At 41.1% G+C, this 20977-nt stretch overlaps 1 protein-coding gene across 4 annotated transcripts in view; it reads right to left on the bottom strand.

The window, feature by feature from the left end:
- The window catches only part of LOC136827873 (heat shock 70 kDa protein 14-like), a 609863-nt gene that overhangs the window by 27245 nt on the left and 561641 nt on the right, over window positions 1-20977 (bottom strand). For all 4 annotated transcript variants that reach the window (XM_067085330.1, XM_067085332.1, XM_067085329.1 and 1 more), the window contains one exon: window positions 7853-8023. In XM_067085330.1, the coding sequence (XP_066941431.1) occupies window positions 7853-8023 (171 nt within the window). The remainder of the gene's footprint in view (window positions 1-7852; window positions 8024-20977) is intronic.

Here is a 20977-nt window from a genome sequence, read left to right as displayed (position 1 = left end):
CTTTGAGGACTCACAACAGCTACCAAATATAGGTTTTTCTTGCATCAAAACCTGTTTTTCACCTTTATCTTGGTGCTTATAAACTGGGAGCAACATGCCAGAAAGTGCTCAACTGAAAGTAACCTGTTACACTGAGCACACACTGGGTCACTGCTACCATCTAAAATATACTTATGGGTGAGATGGGTATACCCAATCCTCAATCGACTTGAAACTGCAATCTTTAGGGTCCAATGAAAATTTGTAGGCCAGGGAAAAATATTATCCTACATGCTTTTATTTTTTTTTTTTTTATTACTGGAAATAAGCCACCTTTCTTGCCCTTTCACCTACTAATGACAGATGTAGATCTCATCAAAACTTGTCTTTCACCTACTCATGAGACATAAACACCCGTCATAAAACACAAGTAATGAATAAAAATAAAATCCCCTTTTCACACTAAGCATGGATCTTTTGTTTCTGCACGCAGATCAGTGAAACAAGGTTAAGCGCATAGGCTAGTGACCTTTCTTGTATCTCATGCTGTGGCCCATAATGTGTTGATCTTGATCAGTCTTTTCACACATGTGAAACAGCATGGATGGGCATTTGCTTCTCACGGGAAAAGTGTTATATGTCTGATATTTGTGATCTAATTTTGTCATTTTGCACTAATTATTCTTTACTCATCCCACATATACGAGAAATATGTCAAAAACCATTAGTACAAAGGGCCAGAAACCCAAAAATGAGAGTAATCTTGGGGAAAGTGACCCTGATTTTGGTGGAATGAATGTTGGTGCCTGTAACTCAGCAAGCAATCAGTACAGTACTGTGCATTTTTTGGTTCGTTAAAATATTTTCCCATATGGACTGCCAGAACGTTTTAATTTTCTGAGCTACTAAAGGATATACCAGTATCAACTTGTCCGGTGTTGTTGTTATGTAAATATTTACTTAGGCCAGGGCTGGTGTAGTAATTGTCCATATAGAAAATATGCCCATTGCCAAGTTCAGGAGCCATAAGTGTTTTCATGATAGTGCCAGAGTGGCCAAGATGATCGTTAATGGGAATGTCAACATCCACTCTGGTGTAAATAACATCCACGATGTATCCACTTTTGCAATCACAAATAATGTATATTTTTATACTAAACTGGTGCCTCTTTGTCCTAATATACTGCTTGAAAACTGGCACCCTTTGAACAAGACTTTCATCAATCACAATTTTTTGAAAAGGATGAAAAAATCTTAAAAACTGTTCATGTATCAGAGCCATAATTCTCCTTATTTTTCACAGCATATCACTGGGATTGGGGGTCTCATTAACCATTGTCTGTGAAGTGCAAAAACATATAAATGGCCCAGTACTGATCACAAGGAGTGAGTTCTGGAAATGCTGGCGTGTGAATAAACAGATCTGTCCACCAATAATCCCTGACACGGTGCTTTGTTAGAGACCGTCGCACCAATGCCATCTCTTCCAAACACACATGTGTGTTCGTCATCCATCGGAGGGGACAAGACAGAACAAGAGCATCTCGTTTTCTCTCTCTCAAGGAATGCGACTCTACCATACAACATTTCCGTCTGTTTCTCCCTAACCATCGTTGTCTTGGTTTATGTACAATCACTACTGCTTGCATTGCCATGCAAGCATTCTAATCATGTACTCATAATGTTCCACCGAATCTTCTGTATCAAACTGTGTGTATGTTTCTGTTTGTGAAGACGCCAAATGTCTTGCCATTTCACATATATTATGCTATTGCATTGTATAATCTGTCTCGAATCTCATGCATTTGGCCATATGCAATCCCGTCCTTACACTAACTACCAGTGTAAGGACGGGATTGAGTAACATACTGGCTGGGTGTTAACTGGTTTACTGGTGGTTCCTTACTGAATGAATGTACAGAATCTTCGAAGATGTTATTGGCGTGTGCGAGCGGTAAAGTAGCATCTACACACAGACAGGGGAAAACAGAGGTAATGATTCGGGCATTGTGAGAGAGACAATAAACGTACAGTGATAAAACATATATCAAAGGAAAGGCCAGGAAATTCTACATGTGGCCAATTGCATGAGATTCGAGACAGATTAATGAATACAATGCAGTAGCATAATATATGTGAAATGGCAAGACATTTGGCGTCTTCACAAACAGAAACATACATACAGTTTGATACAGAAGATTCGGTGGAACATTATGAGTACATGATTAGAATGCTTGCATGGCAATGCAAGTAGTGGTCATTGTATATAAACCAAGACAACAATGGTTAGGGAGAAACAGACAGAAATATTGTATGGTAGAGCTGCATTCCTTAAGAGAGAGAAAACGAGATGCTCTTGTTCTGTCTTGTCCCCTCCGATGGATGACGAACACACGAACACACACGTGTTTAGAAGAGCTGGCATTGGTGCAACGGTCTCTCACAATACTCCCCCCGCAAGCAGGGCATCGATGTGGAAATTGTCTTGCTGACAATTGTAATTGGCTCGAAGGGCTTGGGCTAGGGGCGGGTAGGAGGCTGAAGGGCGGCGCCGGCTGGCAGGAACGCTAGGAAGACGGTAGTGGGTTGAAGGGTGACGTTGGATGATCCTTCGGTAGCCAGCTGGAGGGGGACGGCTGAAGGATGACGGCGGCTGATCCTTCTGTAGCCGGCTCGAGGGCTGAAGGATGATGGCGGCTGATCCTTCAGTAGCCAGCTCGAGGGGGGCAGCAGCAGGCTGAAGGATGATGTCGGCTGGTCCTTCGCTGGTCAGCTTGTCTGGTACGAGTTCGGGGGCAGCTTCAGGTTTCCTGGAGGAGGCATCCAGGGCTCCGGTGGTGGGGTGGGTCATCTCGGAGGGTCGGACATCTACTAAGAGCTCGGGAACGGCGGGAAACGGCGAGGCGGCGAAGGGACTGTTGGCGCATGGGTCGTCATCTTAGGTCGGCCGGGTCCTTCGTGTCACTCTGGGGTCACCAGTGTAAAGACGGGACTGAGTGACATACTGGCTGGGTGTTAACTGGTTTATTGGTGGTTCCTTACTGAATGAATGTACAGAATCTTCGAAGATGCTACTGGCATGTGCAAGCAGTAAAGTAGCATCTACACACAGACAGGAGAAAACAGAGGTAATGATTCGGGCATCTGTGTTTGTTGGCATACAAACAGATGGCAATTGTGAGAGACAATAAACATACACTGATAAAACATACATAAATGGAAAGGCCAGGAAATTCTACATGTGGCCAATTGCATGAGATTTGAGACAGATTAATGAATACAATGCAGTAGCATAATATATGTGAAATGGCGAGACATTTGGCATCTTCACAAACAGAAACATACACACAGTTTGATACATAAGATTAGGTGGAACATTATGAGTACATGATTAGAGTGCTTGCATGGCAATGCAAGTAGTGGTGACTGTACATAAACCAAGACAACAATGGTTAAGGAGAAACAGACGGAAATATTGTATGGTAGAGTTGTGTTCCTTGAAAGAGAGAAAATGAGATGCTCTTGTTCTGTCTTGTCCCCTCCGATGGATGACAAACACACGAACACACACGTGTGTTTGGAAGAGACGGCGTCAGTGCGACGGTCTCTTACAGCTTCAGTGCATGGGGCATGAGTAATATTATCCTGAGAAATACTATCATTTCTCTCAGGCTAACATCTGTCCATTTCTTATCTTAAAGGAGCCTTGCGCTCTCCCAGTGGCATGCTGCTTGTGGTAGCGACTCGTTTCGTCAACCAATACTTAAACAACCACATCGTCAACAAAGAGCCTGACACAGTCCGATTTCTTGCTTTCACTACTCAATCTGCAGTCCGTCATCACTACTGTCAATCCAGCAAAAACATAATCATTCAGTACATAGTATTTTTACTCTGTCCACCCATCAGGTTCGGAAGCTCTAGCCAATGCGCCACGCATTTGAGCACCACCAGCACTATTGTTCAAAGAGTGTGACCTAGCGTGCCTCCCACAGCTTCGACAAGACCTCCCTACCAACCTCTCCTATAACCTCAATTTCATACTCGTCATTTATATCCCTTTCTGTATCACTTATGCTGTATTTTCTTGTTAATAAGTAGGATCACCAATATCATCACCATCATCAATATTTAGATCGCCTAAGCCCTCCAATATGTCATTATCTTCACCACTCCCATCATTCTCACTGTCAGAATCAGCAAATTTACCATCTTCCATTTGATAAAATTCCAATTTATAGGATAACTATTCTTCTGTCAATGTCTTTCAGGATGTTTTACAAATTACACTCGTATCTCCCAATACACCAAATTCACCATAGTCACCACAAGACATACTGGGCCAGGGATTGGTGGGAGATGCAGCATCACCTTCCATCACAAGAGTTAAGGAGTAACTGCCTTTCCATCCATGCAGTCACTTAGAGGAGGCTGTAGATTTGCCAAATTATTATTTAAGACCCACTGGGTTACGGCAGGGGTTCCGTTCCAGCAGCGTGCCGTGAGTCGGAAATCACCATAACCCCAAACATCATAAGATATAAATGTATAAAAATGAGAGAGACTTTAGTTACGGCACTTACAGCGCCGTAATCCGATGCTTCCTGCACTGTAATCCAAGGCTTACAGCCCGTAACCTGGTACCGATTTATTGATAAATATATTTGAAAAAGTGCCATAGTACAGATTTGCCATAGACCAAGACAGCAGTAACCCAGGTACTGGCTATAATCTGAATGATTTCCTGTAATTTGTTCAAACTGAACGGTGTGAAATATGAATTCTCACCTGAACTAGTCTGGACTGCACCCCAAAAGCTATTATTATGCCTAACATGAGCATGAATGGAAGCAAAGTTTTGAAAGATAGGAAAGATCCATTAGGGTTTATGCTGCCATAATTGTAACGGCCCAGAAGCTAAGTTTTGACTTCTCTACACCTGAAGGCCACTGAATACAACTTGGGTTCTGAAAAGCATGACTGAAGCAACACCAAGGACTCAACACACTGTTTGCTAACAAAAACTTGAGCCAAAAGTTCTGCCTTTTGTTTAGGAGAGGAGTGCTTGAATCAACTCCAAAGAGTGATGACTAAGGGAAGACCCCCACTTATGGTCATAACCACAGCAGGAGAGCAAGATCTCCTTCAAACCCTCATTACAAGATAACCTAAGCTTGACTTCTATGCTCAATGAAATTATACCATAAGTCTGATCGTTGTTTCTCCATAAATGATAAGCTTAGTTTTTCATAGTAGGCAAGCTTACAAGCAGCATTAATTCATGGCTTGTGTTTAAGATGAAACTTGAGGATTTTAGAAGGGATCTTCCTCTCGGTAATTCTTAAGGTGATTAATTAAATACTAAATAATATTCAGACTTCTATAAATATTGCTCCACCTGAGCTCAATAAGATCATGGTGAATACTATCCCAACTGGCCTGCAATTTCAAGTCTACCTTTCTGGACAAGCCAACATCAGGAACAACCTGATCCATCTACTGTACCCATTAACCTAACACTATGATCAGATGAGCCCACCAGCAAATCTACTCCAAAAAATATAATCCCTGTAACATCTGTGAATGCAAGGTGAAGACAGTTACCAGACTGGTGTGTGGGTTCCATTATTAACTGCGCTCAACCAGAAATAGGTGAAAATTCTAAACCACCAATGAAAATCAAGTCTTGGAGCCAGCTTCCTGAACTGCTACCACTTTGGTAAGCTAGCAACCATACAGTCATCCAAATCTGGGTTCCTATAGCTAGCAAAAACATAGAGATTAATTAGCCTTCAACAGACTTTAATTACTTGTCTTATCCACACTCATACAGTGGCCTATGAGATGTTGTGAAACCCTCTCTAATATAGCAAACCATTCCACAGGCCTTGGAATGGTACTATGCTTGTGTTAAATGAGCTTCTTAAACCCTGGAAGCAACAGTTCTGAGATATGTTGAAAATCAGGCTGAATTTTAGAACAAAAGAGGATATCAAATAAATAGCAGCAATATCCAAGTCCATTTTATTCTTATATAATCCATGAACACTGCTAAATAAAATACATTTCTGTGATTGATTCTGTGGACCTAGATTTAGTTCAATATTACAAACACAAAGGAATATTTGCAAACTCAACAAAAACAATAACTGGAATATATACATGTCAAATTAATATTAAAAAGTGTATGCCCATACAGAGACAAAACTATCTCTGGAATGAAACTGGTCAACTGTGAGGAGCCTGCACACCCAGCAAGGATAAATACGTCTCCAGATTTGCCATACACAGAAGGAAGGACAGAAGTGGTGGCTTTAAAATGAATACATGGGTAGATAAAACAAAGGAAAAATGATAAGGGTAAGGCAACCTCTTTGCAAAACCACAAGGCAACATTGGTCCTCTACTAACCCTGCCCTACACACCATTTGAAAAAGAAGAAGAGGAGGGAGTTGACAGAGCAATATGCTCTGCCAGACTGCCTCTGAGTGTATGCATAAACTAGGGAACTTCAATCCAAGATAGTGGAAGACCCCAGAACAAAAGCAGTGGCACCTTCCAAGATTGATGAACAGTCACTTATTTTGGAGTGGCCTTCCATGCTAGTAAATCTCTTCTACAGTACAAGAAAGGACAGATTGAAAAGGGTAAGAAGTGTAGGGTGTTCAGTGTTGTCAAGTGAGTGTTAACAGTAAAAGATATGTAATGAATAAACCAGATTATTCTGAGTTGGTGTAGGCACAGAAAAAGTCTGACCAGAGAGGAACCCAACAGCAGATTATACTGGTCAGCCTTAGAAGGGACCTTAATCTCTCTAGTGGCAGTACCTCAATGGGCAGCTGGTGTCTTGACCAATCTACTACAAGAAACAAATACCCTCCACACAAAGCCATTTCACTGCAGGGCTGTTGTTACCCACAGACATGAGCAGTCTTATGCCACATAACTGGTGATAAACAAACTTGCAGAGCAATCCACCTACACTGACCAAAAGGAGGAAGACAAAGTAAATCATGGCAGCACTTAATTGACCATCCGCAACCACGCATCTCTTTGTCCTCTAACACATTTGCCAAGGACAGAGCCAAGACAGACCACCCCCATTGGGACATAAGCAGGACCAAGGATGCAGTATACTCTGTCCCAGAGGGGGAAAACTGAGCCATAGTGAAGGGCTCCATAAAAATAATTTCAGGCAAGGAACTTTTAGCCAAAGCCAAATGTTCAAGAAGGGCAAACATGGAAAGGCTCCCCTGGAATGCCAAGAAAAGGGCTTATCACCTTCAGCAGCTGCTTTAGATTTTAAACCAATGAAGTAGGATTTATCACCATCTAGCACAAGCACACCATCATCAGACCAAGCAAGGGGAGAATGGACAGACACCATCCCAGAAGCAGCAGTGGTCAAGATAGGAACAGACTTCCTCCCCTGAACAGGCAACCAAAAGACACACTCAATGCAGTTCAAGGACAGTATATCCCACTGACATCTACGAGCAGTACAAAGAATAAGGGTTGACAGTCATAAGCAACATTAATCTAGCACACATCTAAGACACCTAAGCTGATCATTTTTCTTAGGAAAAGAATTATCAAGCAACATCTTTCTTATAACAGCCAAAACCAGACCAATCAAACAAGGCAAAATCATCCACAATTCCAGGGTGAATGGTGCTTATGAAGTGGGTGGTTCCCCACCCCTATAACTCACCTGCCACTAATTAACACCTTATTACCAAGCCTTGACAACTTAACCAGCTTTTGCCCAAATTATATCCATACATGAAAGATAAAGGTATATTCTTATAGGAACAAAAGAAAATTATTTCTGAGTTAGACAAGCAACATTCAAGAACACTGAATCAACATTTACCTTGACAAGAATATATTCTTCCTCAGGATTCTGCGAGCATTTTTCCCCTTCATATATAATCACTGAACATTGTGATGAAGCTGAACTAGGAAGAGGTAAGTTTATACTATGACGTGAGTGAGTAGGGGTGCCTCTACTGAAGACACACTCATTGCTGTCCGTGTTTAAAATCTTGAAAATGAGATAAAGAATATCATGAAATTTAACATGGTGCTTTGTTCACTGAATGTTAAGAAATTAAGAAATAAAAACAACACCAATAATAATAAAATTGTACTAAATAACAAAAACAATATTCATAACTACTATAATCTGTGCACAAGCAATTGATTTCATAATTCATGAAATATGTAAAATTTTAAAAGATATATTTGTATTTTTCCTAACATACAAAACTGAAACTTTATATAGGATTTAGCTTCAAGCACTAGCTGGAAATAACCATTCAAACTTACTGACAAGGTAGTTAACTATCACTAAGTAGGGGGAAGCCCCACTTACCTGTCAGTCTGCACTTCAATTTGCCTTCTGGCCCAGGTGCAAGATGAGAGAGGTTGCTGAGGTATGCCATTAACACAAAGAACTTCAGGTTTGTATTTTAGGAAAAATACAAATCACTTTTATTATTAATCCTCAATACTTTTACCAGACCACTAAGCTGATTATCAGCTCTCATAGGGCTGGCCCAAAGGATTGAAATGAAATGGAATATTAGCACTAGGACCGCTGAAGTCATTTAGTGCTTTGATGAATGAAAATGAAATTTAAAATATATACTTATACAAAGCTTCTTTTACTGGTATGCACACACACAATAAATACATTTACACATTTACATAAATACAATAAAAAGTTAACAATGATAAAAAGTGGGATAAATTCGATAAAATTTTTCTAATTTCCATCTTGAAAAGTCTGTAAAGATCCAAAGGATTTGTATATTTTCATGATTTATTTTTCATCTTTATATTTGGTCAATTAAATTGAAATTCTTCATAAAAATTAAAATTGGTTTAATTGAAAATTTTTGAAGATTCTGAAAAAATTTCTACAACTGACTTCTTTCTGAAACTTGATAACCTTTGCTTGTTACATTCTGGTCATGCACACATTACATGTTTAACTGTCATTATTACTTTGCACTCCAAGCATTCAGGAGCAGGGCCAAGTGGATTATTCAATAGGTGTCCTTGTGTCAGACGAGTATGACCTATTCGAAGACGTGTTAGAATTGCTTGTGTGTGTCTCTCTCTTTGATGAGTTTCATTTTCCAACTCTGAGCTTTATGTTTTAATTTATTATTTTCTGATTCTTCATTCTATAAATTCTATCATTTATTCTGATTTAGACCCATCTGTGCATACTGTGTAATGTGGACTTTTTCGTCTTATATGATCTATTGTACAGTAATCCTTCAATTATCCACATCGCCATTATCTGGAACTTGACACTGTCGGGCACACCTGGTCAGGGACCAAGGCCCCAAAGATATGATATACAGTAATCCCTCAATTATCTGGATCATCATTATCTGGAATTCGACATTATCTAGAAACAACTGGACCCCACAGATATATGATATAAAATAATCCTTCAATTATCCAGGTTGCCATTATCTGACACACCCAGACCCAGAACCAAGGCCTCAATGATATATGATATACAGTATACAAATTTTAAAAAAAAACTGCTCTCCAATGGTTGGCAATGCTGCATGGCCTCAGGAAAATGTTGGTAACACTGCTAACACTCAAATAGGGGGGTGGGTCTGATGGCTGGGTGCCATGGGAGAGGAGGCAGTAACGCTGTGTATAGAAGGGGTTGCTTTGGAAGGTAGGTGGAACTGGGGAGCAGTTTCCCTGGCTGGGAGAGGGTAGGGATGCACTGCTGTATGGGTGAAGAGGGCTAGGTAGATGTCTGACTTGATACAGCTTGTTTTGTTCAACATTGTTATATCTTGTGACTTTTTTTATTTTTATTTATATTTTACATTATATGTGAGAATCATACTTAGAGTCAACTAAACTTGTAATGAAATACTGTACAGTAATGAAATACTGTTCAGTGAATAACATGAAACAAGTTGTAACAAGTCTCTTCTTAGTGTGTGTGTTCATATGTGTTTCTTGGCTAAGTATAAAATTTTCCATTTTCTTTTTTGCTTTGCTTGATTTACAAGCAAAGCAAAAAAGAAAATGGAAAATTTTATACGTAGCCAAGAAACAAATATGAACGCACACACTAAGAAGAGACTTGTTACAACTTGTTTTGTGTTGTTTGCTTATGATTTTTTGTTTCTATTTTATACTATTTTCATTTATATTTCTACACAATTTTTTTTTATTTTCACAACCCAAAAGATAAAAGCAATCGTGTGTATATTGTCTAGTGTACTGTTATGATATGTGTGACAATCATACTTAGAGTCAACTCAACTTGTAAATGAAATACAGTTAAGTACAGTAATTCAAGCAATTCAAATAAGAAAAATGCAAAATGTGATACTGTGCTAAGAAACACAAACACACACACTATGTAGAGACGTTAACATCAACACTGATGAAATGCCACGTAGACGTAAAGACACACATACACAGGCATACAAGTAAAGCTTCCATGATATTATGAAGTGAAATGAAAAAGCATTAATTAAAATAAAAAGGAAAATTATCAACTACTTTTTAGTGGTGTTCTTAAAATGAATTATCTTTGAATATTCATCATCTAGAAATGATACGTGACTAAATTTGTAAACACAGGGTGTTGTAATGTGTTTGTGTATTGCAAACCGTACAAATTTCATTCATAGCTATCACTCATAATTAACCCTTTAACGCCGACTGGACATATTTTACATCAACGAAAATTGTCTGTCGGTGCCAAGTGGACGTAAAATACGTCGACTACAAAAAGTTTTTTAAATATTCACTGAAAAATACTTATAGGCCTAGTTTGCAAAAAATTTTAAATCACGCGCCTTGAGGGATGCTGGGAGTTCACGCATCATGCTGTTGTTTTGTTTACAAGTGTGATCCAGCCGCACATGCACGAATTTCTTTCTTCTCCCACTAGAAAGCATCAGCGACGCATCTCAGAAATTCTTTCGTCACTTTGTCGTAATTTTTGCATCGTTTTATACTAGCCGTTACATAACATTTTATATATGAAAATGTGCGCAATTTCATGTAGAATACAACAAAAATAACTCATGATTGTAGCTTTCAACAGTTTTGAAATATCTTCATATAAATCACGATAAGTGCCAAAATTTCAACCTTCGGTCAACTTTGACTCGACCGAAATGGTCGAAAAATGCAATTGTAAGCTAAAACTCTTACATTCTAGTAATATTCAATCATTTACCTTCATTTTGCAAGAAATTGGAAGTCTCTAGCACAATATTTCGATTTATGGTGAATTTTTGAAAAACTTTTTTTACGTCCTGCGACGTTACTTAATTCATGCATCATTTTGTGATAATATTTTCTCTGTGTTGCTTTGATCGTTTTACAATTGGTTATACAGCATACCAAAATCACTGCAATTTAGTGTACAATACAATGAAAAAAAAATAACTCATTAGCTTTAACCGTTTTGCTCACAGCACGATTTGTATACAATTATATATGAAATTTTTTTTTGCGCTGTCATATATTCCAATATTTATATATGATAATGATATTTTTTTCATTTCTGATGGTTGCATACTAAACTTCAGGCAATGACAAAAAAAGGAGCCAAAAATGAACTCTTAATCTTAAAAACTAAGCGTGCTGTGATTTTTTTAAAAAAACTTTCTTTCTGCTTCGGTGCTAACTCTCAAACCGCGCCGGCATACGGCAGACGCTTTTGTAAATAGAGGCTCAGCATTTAAGGGTTAACAACCATTTACTACAGAACTGATAAACAACATAGAGTATGACATGCACAAACAAATCAGGAAACAACTGTTGTGCATTTTTGAGGTATTTTACTTTATCATAAAGTATGCTAGTCTGCCTTTGTATACCCATCTTACATTGATGTACAAAAATAAAAATGTCATTTTCATGATAAAATTAAGTTCCATATATACTTACCAAGTGATTACATAGCTATAGCTTCTAACCTGAACGGCAGCTTAAATTAAAATCTTGGTAGTGCTTCTATTGCTTTTGTGTAGGTGACCAACCCCGCCCACTATCGGGGAACAATAGGGACAACACAGCTGAAAAGCGCAATTTGTTTGTGCCCTTATGTCCATGACAGGGGAGGAGGGAGGGCTCCAATTCTGTAATTACTTTGTAAGTATATATGAAACTTAATTTTATCAAGAAAATAACATTTTCATATAAGTAACTTACCCAGTAATTATATAGCTGAATCCCACATTGACAGGAGGTGGGGTCCATGGACATATTCTACTCCAAAACATTCAGTAATGGTAATGAATTTGAAACAGAAAAGTTGCTAGCATTGATACAATGCTTGTTGTTTCCTTACCTGGTAAGAGAGCTACTGCAGGTAGATACTGCCTCTGGTTAGTGTTCATCTTGACCTGTAGTGGTGTGGCGGTACAGCTGTGGAACGCCTCTATTTAGCGGGGGAGCTTTGCAGCAAAGTATATATCCGATGGCTAGCAAAGCATAAATAAGTGCCCTTGCCTGGGTGCAGTACTACAATAAAAACAACCAGACAACACTGTCACCTACACTGAAATAAAAAACCACCACCCATCCACTAAAAACTGGTGGGCACTCCAGGTACATGGTACCCCCAGGCTTCCCCAAGACTCAACACCCTATATCAAGGTGACGAGACAGAGGATAGAAGGAGTGCTTCCTATGCTTCATCCCCCAGTACCATGCCAGCCACTGACAACGGACCCAATATTGCAGTTTTCGAACACTGCTTCCACTTTTCGTAAATAATGCAATGCAAAGATTGATTTACACCTCCAATAAGTAGACTGTAAAATAGAAGAGATGGACAAGTTATGTCTGAAAGCTAATGAAGTAGTTACTGCTCTGATCTCGTGGGCTTTAATCTTAAAAAGGCAAGATGTCCTCTCGAATCCGAGAATGTGCCTCGGTAATAAGGTCCCTTAAGAGGAACGACAATGCGTTCTTATAAAGGGGTCGGGAAGGATTCTTCACGGAGCACGAGAGGTTTCTGGAGAGTCGTCTGATCTTCTCAGTCCCGTCCAGGTAATACCTCGAGGCTCTGACAGGGCAAAGAGCTCTTTCTTCCTCTTCCGGGCCAAGAATCTCCATTAAATTTTTAATAGTAAAAGAATGGGGCCAGGGCTTGGATGGTACCTTGTTCTTGGCCAGGAAACCAAGAGTAAATGAGCAGACTGTGTCTCCTTGAGAATCCTATCCTTTTATCTCTGGCCTGAAGTTCACTTTCACGCTTGGCAGTAGCCAAAGCGACAAGGAAGAGGATCTCTCTAGTTAGATCCCTTAATGATGTGGAACGAAGGGGCTCAAGAAAAGGGCTACATCAAGACTCCAAGTGACTGAGTCTATCTTTCTCTGTTTGGAGGTGTTGAAAGACTTGATAAGGCCGCTAAGATCCTGGTTCAACAACAGATCCAGACCCGTGTCTAAAAACAGAACTCAGCATGGCCCTGTACCCTCCAATGGTAGAGGAAGACAAACCTCTAGAGGATCTCAGATAGAGCAGAAAATGTGCGATCTGAGTCACAGATGTCTGAGAAGACAAGATGTTATGTCTTCTACACCATCTGTGGAATACTGTCCACTTAGCCTGGTGGACCTTGCAAGAAGACTGACGTCTGCATCTTGCAATAGCTTCTGTAGCTGATCTTGAAAAGGCCTTGCTCTGATGAGCTTTCTGACAGTCTGAAGCCTGTCAGGGCAAGATCAGATGGTTCCTGAGTTCTTGGCAAAAATGTCTGAAGCGTGAGGCTGTCTGAGAAGACCAGGTCTTCACGGACAGAGCCTTGGGAAGTCTACTAACAGTCTTAGAAGGTCCGGGAACCACCCTTTCAGAGGCCAGAATGGAGCTACCAGAGTCACTGTCACGTTGTGATGTGCCTGGAATCTGTTCAGTATTTCCCTGACCATGCTGAAGGGCAGGAATGCATAAAGGTCTAAGTCTCACCAATTCTGAAGCATGGCATCTGTGGCCCATACCAGGGGGTCCAGGGCCGGAGAACAGAACAGAGGGAGGCATTGATTTCTTGATGTGGCGAACAGGTCCAAAGTCAGTCTGCCCCACAGCTTCCAAAAGCTGATGCAGACCAGGGGATCCAAGGTCCATTCTGTGGGAAGGAACTGTTTGCAACTGCTCAGTTTGTCCGCCAACACATTCAACTTCCCTTGTATTAATCAAGTGACGATCTTGGTTCGATTCTGCTCTGCCCAAAGGAGGAGGTCCTTTGTCACCTCGCAGAGGGAGGAGGAGTGAGTCATGCCCTGCTTCCTGACGTAGAATAGAGCAGTGGCGTTGTTCGAGTGGACCACCACTGTTTTGTTGAAAGTCACTATCGAGCATTGTAGGCCTAAATGGACTGCCTTCAATTACCTGGCCTAAATGGATTGCCTTCAATTACCTGATGTTGATATGAAGGTTCTTCTGTTCCAGGGACCACATCCCAGAAACATCCATGCTCCCCAGAAGGGCTCCCCAACCTAGATCTGATGCATCTGAGTAAAAGTCTAGGTCGGGGCTCAAAGGAAGGAGAGACTTTCCTTCCGAAAGTCTTCCTTCGGACGGCCACCACTGCAGGTCTGCCTTGATCTCCGGAGTTATGGGAAACACAAATGAGTCCGGATGAGTTCTCCTGTCCCAGCTGGCTTTCAGGAGGAATTGCAGAACTCTCATATGGAGTCTGCCCAGCTTGATAAACTGCTCAATGGAAGCGAGAGTTCCCAGAAGGCTCATCTATTTGGTTGGTTGGCTGAACAAGACAGGAGAGAGAGAAAACTTCGTACAGTCTGAAGGCAGGATTCGACTCTCTTGGGGATGGAAAAACCCAAAAACTCAGCTAGTTGATCGTCATCCCCAAATAAAAAATCTCCTGAGTCAGTGTCGGCTGGGACTTCTGAAGGTTAATGAGTAATCCTAGTTCTTGAACAAGGAGAAGGGTCTTCTGTAGGTCCTTCATGCACTTCTCCTTCAAAGGGGATTGAAGAAGCCAGTCGTCTAGATACAAGATGTTTATTCTGAGAAGGTGGAGCCATTTCGTGAGAGGGGCAAGAACTTGAGTGAAAACCTGTGGAGCTGTAGAGAGGCTGAAGCACAGAGCTCAAAACTGAAAAACTCTGTCCTGGAAGATGAACCTGAGGTACTTCCTGGAGTCTGGATGGATGGGGACATGGAAGTATCTGTCCTGCATGTCGATGGTAATCATCCAATCACCCTGGTGAATGGATGACAGGACTGACTGGTTCGTCTCCAACGCCCCAATGACTTGGGGACTACAAACAGGCAGTTGTAAAAACCCTGTGTTGAAATCCTCGACCACCTCTACAGCTCTCTTCCAAAGGAGGGATGAGCCTTCTTCTGAAAGGGCCAAATACCTCTGAGTTTTCCGAGTAGGCTGTCAATACGATGGGCGTAGTGACTAACAGGGGTTTTCCCTGAACGGAATGGAGTAGCCCTCTTTCAGAACCTTTAACTATCCACTGTTCCACTCCTGTGACCCTCCATTTCTCCCAGAAATGGAGAAGTCTGGCTCCTACTGACACACGAAGCCTTGGTGGAGGTCTTCTTGATTGCCCTGGCCGAAAAATGTACATTGGATCGGGGTTTAAGCTGAAACCTCTGTCTGCTCCCACAAAAGGACTGTTGTTGGAGCAGTGAGACTGACGTGGCACCAAACGAGGGCGACTCTTTAGATTGCTTAGCAGACTGTGCAAAAAGATCCTCCATAGACTTCTTCTGGAGGTCCGAAGCTATCTCCTTAACCATGTCCTGGGAAAAACAGATGGTGGTGGTCTAAAGGAGAGGAAAAAGGGCTGACCTCTGTGTAGAAGTGACTCCTTTAGTTGTGAAGGAACACCATAACTCTCTTTTCTTGAGGACCCCCAGAGAGAAAAGAGCAGCAAGTTCCAGGGAGCCATCTCTGATGGCTTTGTCTGAGCAGCACAGGACACCAAGCCAGTCCAAAGAAGTCTCCTGCCAAGTCAGAACAGGCCTCAATCTTCTTGGCAAGGGCTCTGATCATCCAGTCTAGAAAACTGAATACCTCAAACACTTTAAAAATGTTCCTAACCAGGTAATCGAGTTCCATCAACGAGAACATTATCTTTGCCTATGCGAAGGCTGATCAACCTGACGAATCGATGAGGCTGGAGAAGTCCCCCTGGGAGGAGGCAGCGACTACCAAAGAAAGAGCTTCTCCAGTGACATAGGACAGGTACCTACTATGAGACAGCCAAGAGGGAGGAAAAGAGAAAACGGCCTTGCCTTGTTCTCTCTTCTCAGAGCCAAACTCCAACTTCATTCAAGGCCTCCCATAAAGAGGAGGGAGGACCATCTTGGGGAGCCTAGTATTGTCATCAGGCCGGTTCCTCATCATGAAGGTCGAGGTAGGTGAGACCGGGGCAGCTGGAGTAAAAAAAAAGATAAGAAAGCTCGACAGGAAATATTTGAGTAGAGCTGCGTGCACTGAGGGAGCAGGTTCGTGGTCTAACTCCTCACCGTCTGAGGAGACCAGGGACAGGAACAAGTCCATAGTTGCCTTAGCTGCAGTAGGAGCTTTCTGTAGCAAGCCCAAAATATCATCAAGTTGTTGTTGTATGGGTACCAAAGACGGATCATCCACCACGGGCGCAGGAGGACCCGAAGCAGATAGCTGAAGAGGTGGCACCGGATGCTTGGAAAATGGCACCAGGCACTTGGAAATTGTTGCTGAATGCTCAGGAGCTGGTGCTGGGTGCCCAGGAGCTGGTGCTGAATGCTCAGGAGCTGGTGCTGGGTGCCCAGGAGCTGGTGCTGGGTGCCCAGGAGCTGGTGCTGGGTGCCCGGGAGCTGGAGTCAGGCGCTCGGGAGCTGGAGTCAGGTGCTCGGGAGCTGGAGACAGGTGCTCAGAAACTAGCATTGGGCGATCGGGGGAAGCAGTCGGGCGCTCATGTGACAACGGGAGCCTAGAAGAAGACAATGGCGCTTGCAAGAAAGAGAAGGGCACTTGGGGGCCAAATACTGGTGTTCTACAACAGAGTGCTTGGGAGAAAAATCCTCCAGACTGTCCCAAGTGCTGCATGAGGGCTGGGAGCTGCAAAGAGGTTCCTTAAACCTCTTATAGGGTAGTGGAAAAGAGCGGACAGCATCGGCTGCGTGCCTCTTCAAGGGCTGAGACTTGTCTGGGAAACGACATTGGTGCCTCTTGTCAGGACTGGAATCCTCAGAACCGGAGGACAACTGACACACATTCAGAGAGATGCCTTTCCAACGGCTGTCTGTCAAAGCCTGGGAACGATCAACAGGCTTGACTGAGGGGGGTGACTACCCATGGGCAAACCCCACCGACCTCCCTTGGACCTCTGGTATGACTCTCCCAGGTTTAGGGGAGTATGACAGGGACCTTCATCTAGAGGAATCGGCAGGATGAGTAGCCACCTCCTCCACTAATACTGCACTGTCAATAGTCACTTTGTCCACGAACACTTCGACCTTTAGGACCTTTAGGGATTCCCCTAATTCACGACGAGACTGATTTTCTGATTGAATCGGGATTCAAGACTGGTAATGAGATCGGGGTCGGAGGCAAGGGAGCCAGGTATAGTAGGAGGGCTGGTTATGGGAGACAAAAGCAGAACAGGGGAAGAGAGAATAGTCACATTACCTACATTACTACGCTTAGGAGTAGATTCTAGAATAGCTAGAGCCCTACTTTCAGCTCTGTAGGATGCCTTTCTCTTCCTATTCCTTTCAAGCTTATACAAATGAGATTTCAAAACCTTCCATTTTCAATCATCCCAGTCCTTGCACTCATCACATTAGATCTTTAGTACACACTTACCCCCTACAATTAGCACAAACAGTATGAGGATCATAAGAGGCTTTTGTAAGTCTCGTCTTGTAGCCTTCCTACAATAACGAATGCTGGAGGAACTAGAGTCCAACACAATAAGATCAAAAAAAGTCTCAAAAAACCTAAATTAAAGCTAACAAGCTCGAAGGCTACCAAAAGTAAGAGTACTTCACCGAATATTGGAGAGATATCAACCAACAAGCGATGAAAAGCAAAAATAAGCTGATGCATACAATAGATGTTCAGTCAGAAGCCGGCAAACACGAATTGAGTTCTTCAGCTGTATTGTTGCTATTGTTCCCCGATAGTGGGCAGGCTAGTCACCTACACGAAAACAATAGAAGCGCTACCAAGATTTTTAAAATTTAAGCTGCCACATGAGTTTAAAACTATATAGGCAGTCCCCAGTTATCAGTGGGGCTCCATTCTGATGGCGTGAATTTAAGCAAAAATCACTGATAACCAAAAATCGGCGATTTTTGGTTATTGGCGCCTTCATCAGGTATGTATCAGCACCAATAGGTGATTATCGGCACTGATAAGTGGAAATCGCCGATTTTCATCGCTAGACAAGCGCTGAAAAACCGGATCGCCAATAACCAGGGACTGCCTGTAACTATATAATTAACTGGTAAGTTATTTATATGAAAATAATCATTCCAGTAATAATTTCATTTCTTTTAGCAAATAAAAAATTAGTCTCCTAATTTTTTGCTAGTAGGCTAAATCAGATGATTCTGAGAACATTAGTCATAGCAAATGGCAAAGAATGGTTTTTTTATAAAGAATATGATGATGACATAATAATACAGAATAAGTGGATTCAGTAAATAAAATATAAGTTTTATTACCATTCCCTTTATCTTAAATACAGCTGTAATAGCCCATTTGACCTATGCAAATGAATACTTTGAATGTAACACCTAGCCTAGATCAATAGTTCACACATACACTGTTTGTATCTAGTGTATAATAAAACAATATGGTAACACGACAAAGTTGCTGTACAAAAAAACATTATTGATCATAAAACCAAGGTAGGCTGTGGGTACATACAGACAGGCTACCTACCGAATTTTGTCATTTACACGAGAGAGAAAAAGAATGTTATATATTTTTTTTTCAAAGCGTGTTTATGCAGTATATTTTGTTATAAATATGGGGAAAAGGTAGATAACTGCCTTTTGCATAAAATTTTTAGTTTAAAGTGTGATGGTTACTGTTTATAAGCATACTGAGTGTATACAGTTATGTGTTATTAACCAGGCTAGGTGGAGAAGAGTACAGAGTTGCCCTTGAACACCCCTAGATTTTTTTTACTTGCCTTATCCACATTTTGCCATTATCCGATGGGCACCTGAATCTATTAACCCTTTAACGCCTATTGGACGTAGCAAACGTCGACTAAAATTGTCTGTTGAATGCCGAGTGGACGTAGCAAACGTTGACTGAAAATGCTTTTTTTAAATATTCGCGGAAAAATAATTATAGGCCTAGTTTGCGGAAGGTTTCAAATCAAGCGCCTTGAGGGATGCTGGGAGTTCACAGATCAAGCTGTTGTTTTGTTTATAAGCGTCACCCAGACGCGCATGCGCGAATTCCCTCCTTCTCGCACCAGATAGCATCAGCGTCGGACCTTGCGGGAGCGATTTTTTGACGCATCCGTGTTTTGCAGAACTTTGGCGAGTGTTTGCGTATTCGTGCTGCAACAGGACGTTTGCAGAGATGTCACAAAGCCGTCAGGACCATGAAAGGAGCATACTGCCTGTCGGTAGTGAGCGTGTGAGACGAGTTTTAGACTGGGATGCTGGAGAAGGACCCAGCAGCCACAGTGACCCAGCCTCTCAGCGCCGTGTTGTTCACCCACGTGTGACCGAATCCGACCAAAGACCACATCCCGTGCCTTTTACGACCCCTAGGAAGCATCAGGGTGTCCTGAGGGGCATCCGTAAATTTTTTAAAAAAACTTTTTCCTTCGCTGAAAATCCTGGCATTTCTTGAGTCACCATTGTAATTTTTTCGCCGTTTTATATTATTCGTTACATAAAGTGTTATACATCAAAATGTGCGCAATTTCATGTAGAATACAACAAAAAATAAATCATTCTTTTAGCTTTTAACAGTTTTGAAATATTTTAATTTAAATCACAATAACTGACAAAATTTTAACATTTGGTCAATTTTGACTTGACCGAAATGCTCGAAAAACGCAATCGTAAGCCAAAATTCTTACATTCTAGTAACAATCAATCATTTACCTTTATTATGCAACAAACGGAAAGTCTCCAGCACAATATTTCGATTTATGGTGAATTTTTGAAAAAAAACTTTTTCCTTCGCTCCGCAAAAAATCCTAGCATTTCTTGAGTCACATTGTCGTAATTTTTTCGCCGCTTTATATTATTCGTTACATAAAGTGTTATACATCAAAATGTGCGCAATTTCATGTAGAATACAACAAAAAATAAATCATTCTTTTAGCTTTTAACAGTTTGAAATATTTTCATTTAAATCACGATAACTGACAAAATTTTAACATTCGGTCAATTTTGACTCGACCAAAATGCTCGAAAAACGCAATCGTAAGCCAAAATTCTTACATTCTAGTAACAATCAACCATTTACCTTTATTCTGCAACAAACGGAAAGTCTCCAGCACAATATTTCGATTTATGGTGAATTTTTGAAAAAAACTTTTTCTTTCGCTCCGCAAAAAATCCTAGCATTTCTTGAGTCACATTGTCGTAATTTTTTCGCCATTTTATATTATTCGTTACATAAAGTTTTATACATCAAAATGTATGCAATTTCATGTAGAATACAACAAAAAATAAATCATTCCTTTAGCTCTTCACAGTTTTTTAATATTTTCATTGAAATCACGATAACCGACAAAATTTTAACATTCGGTCAACTTTGACTCGCCCGAAATGCTCGAAAACGCAACCGTAGGCCAAAATTCTTACATAGTAGTAACAATCAATCATTTACCTTCATTTTGCAACAAACGGAAAGTCTCTAGCACAATATTTCGATTTTTGGTGAATTTTTGAAAAAAAACTTTTTCCTTCGCTCCGCACGCGCGGACTCCGTTGAAAATCATGTCATTTCTTGATTCACCTTGCCATAATTTTTTCACTGTT

The sequence above is a fragment of the Macrobrachium rosenbergii genome, chromosome 42, assembly GCF_040412425.1.
Source record: "Macrobrachium rosenbergii isolate ZJJX-2024 chromosome 42, ASM4041242v1, whole genome shotgun sequence".
NCBI classification, from domain to species: Eukaryota; Metazoa; Arthropoda; class Malacostraca; order Decapoda; family Palaemonidae; genus Macrobrachium; species Macrobrachium rosenbergii.
Note: the sequence above shows the minus strand (reverse complement) of the source record. Positions and strands in the feature narration are given on the sequence as shown.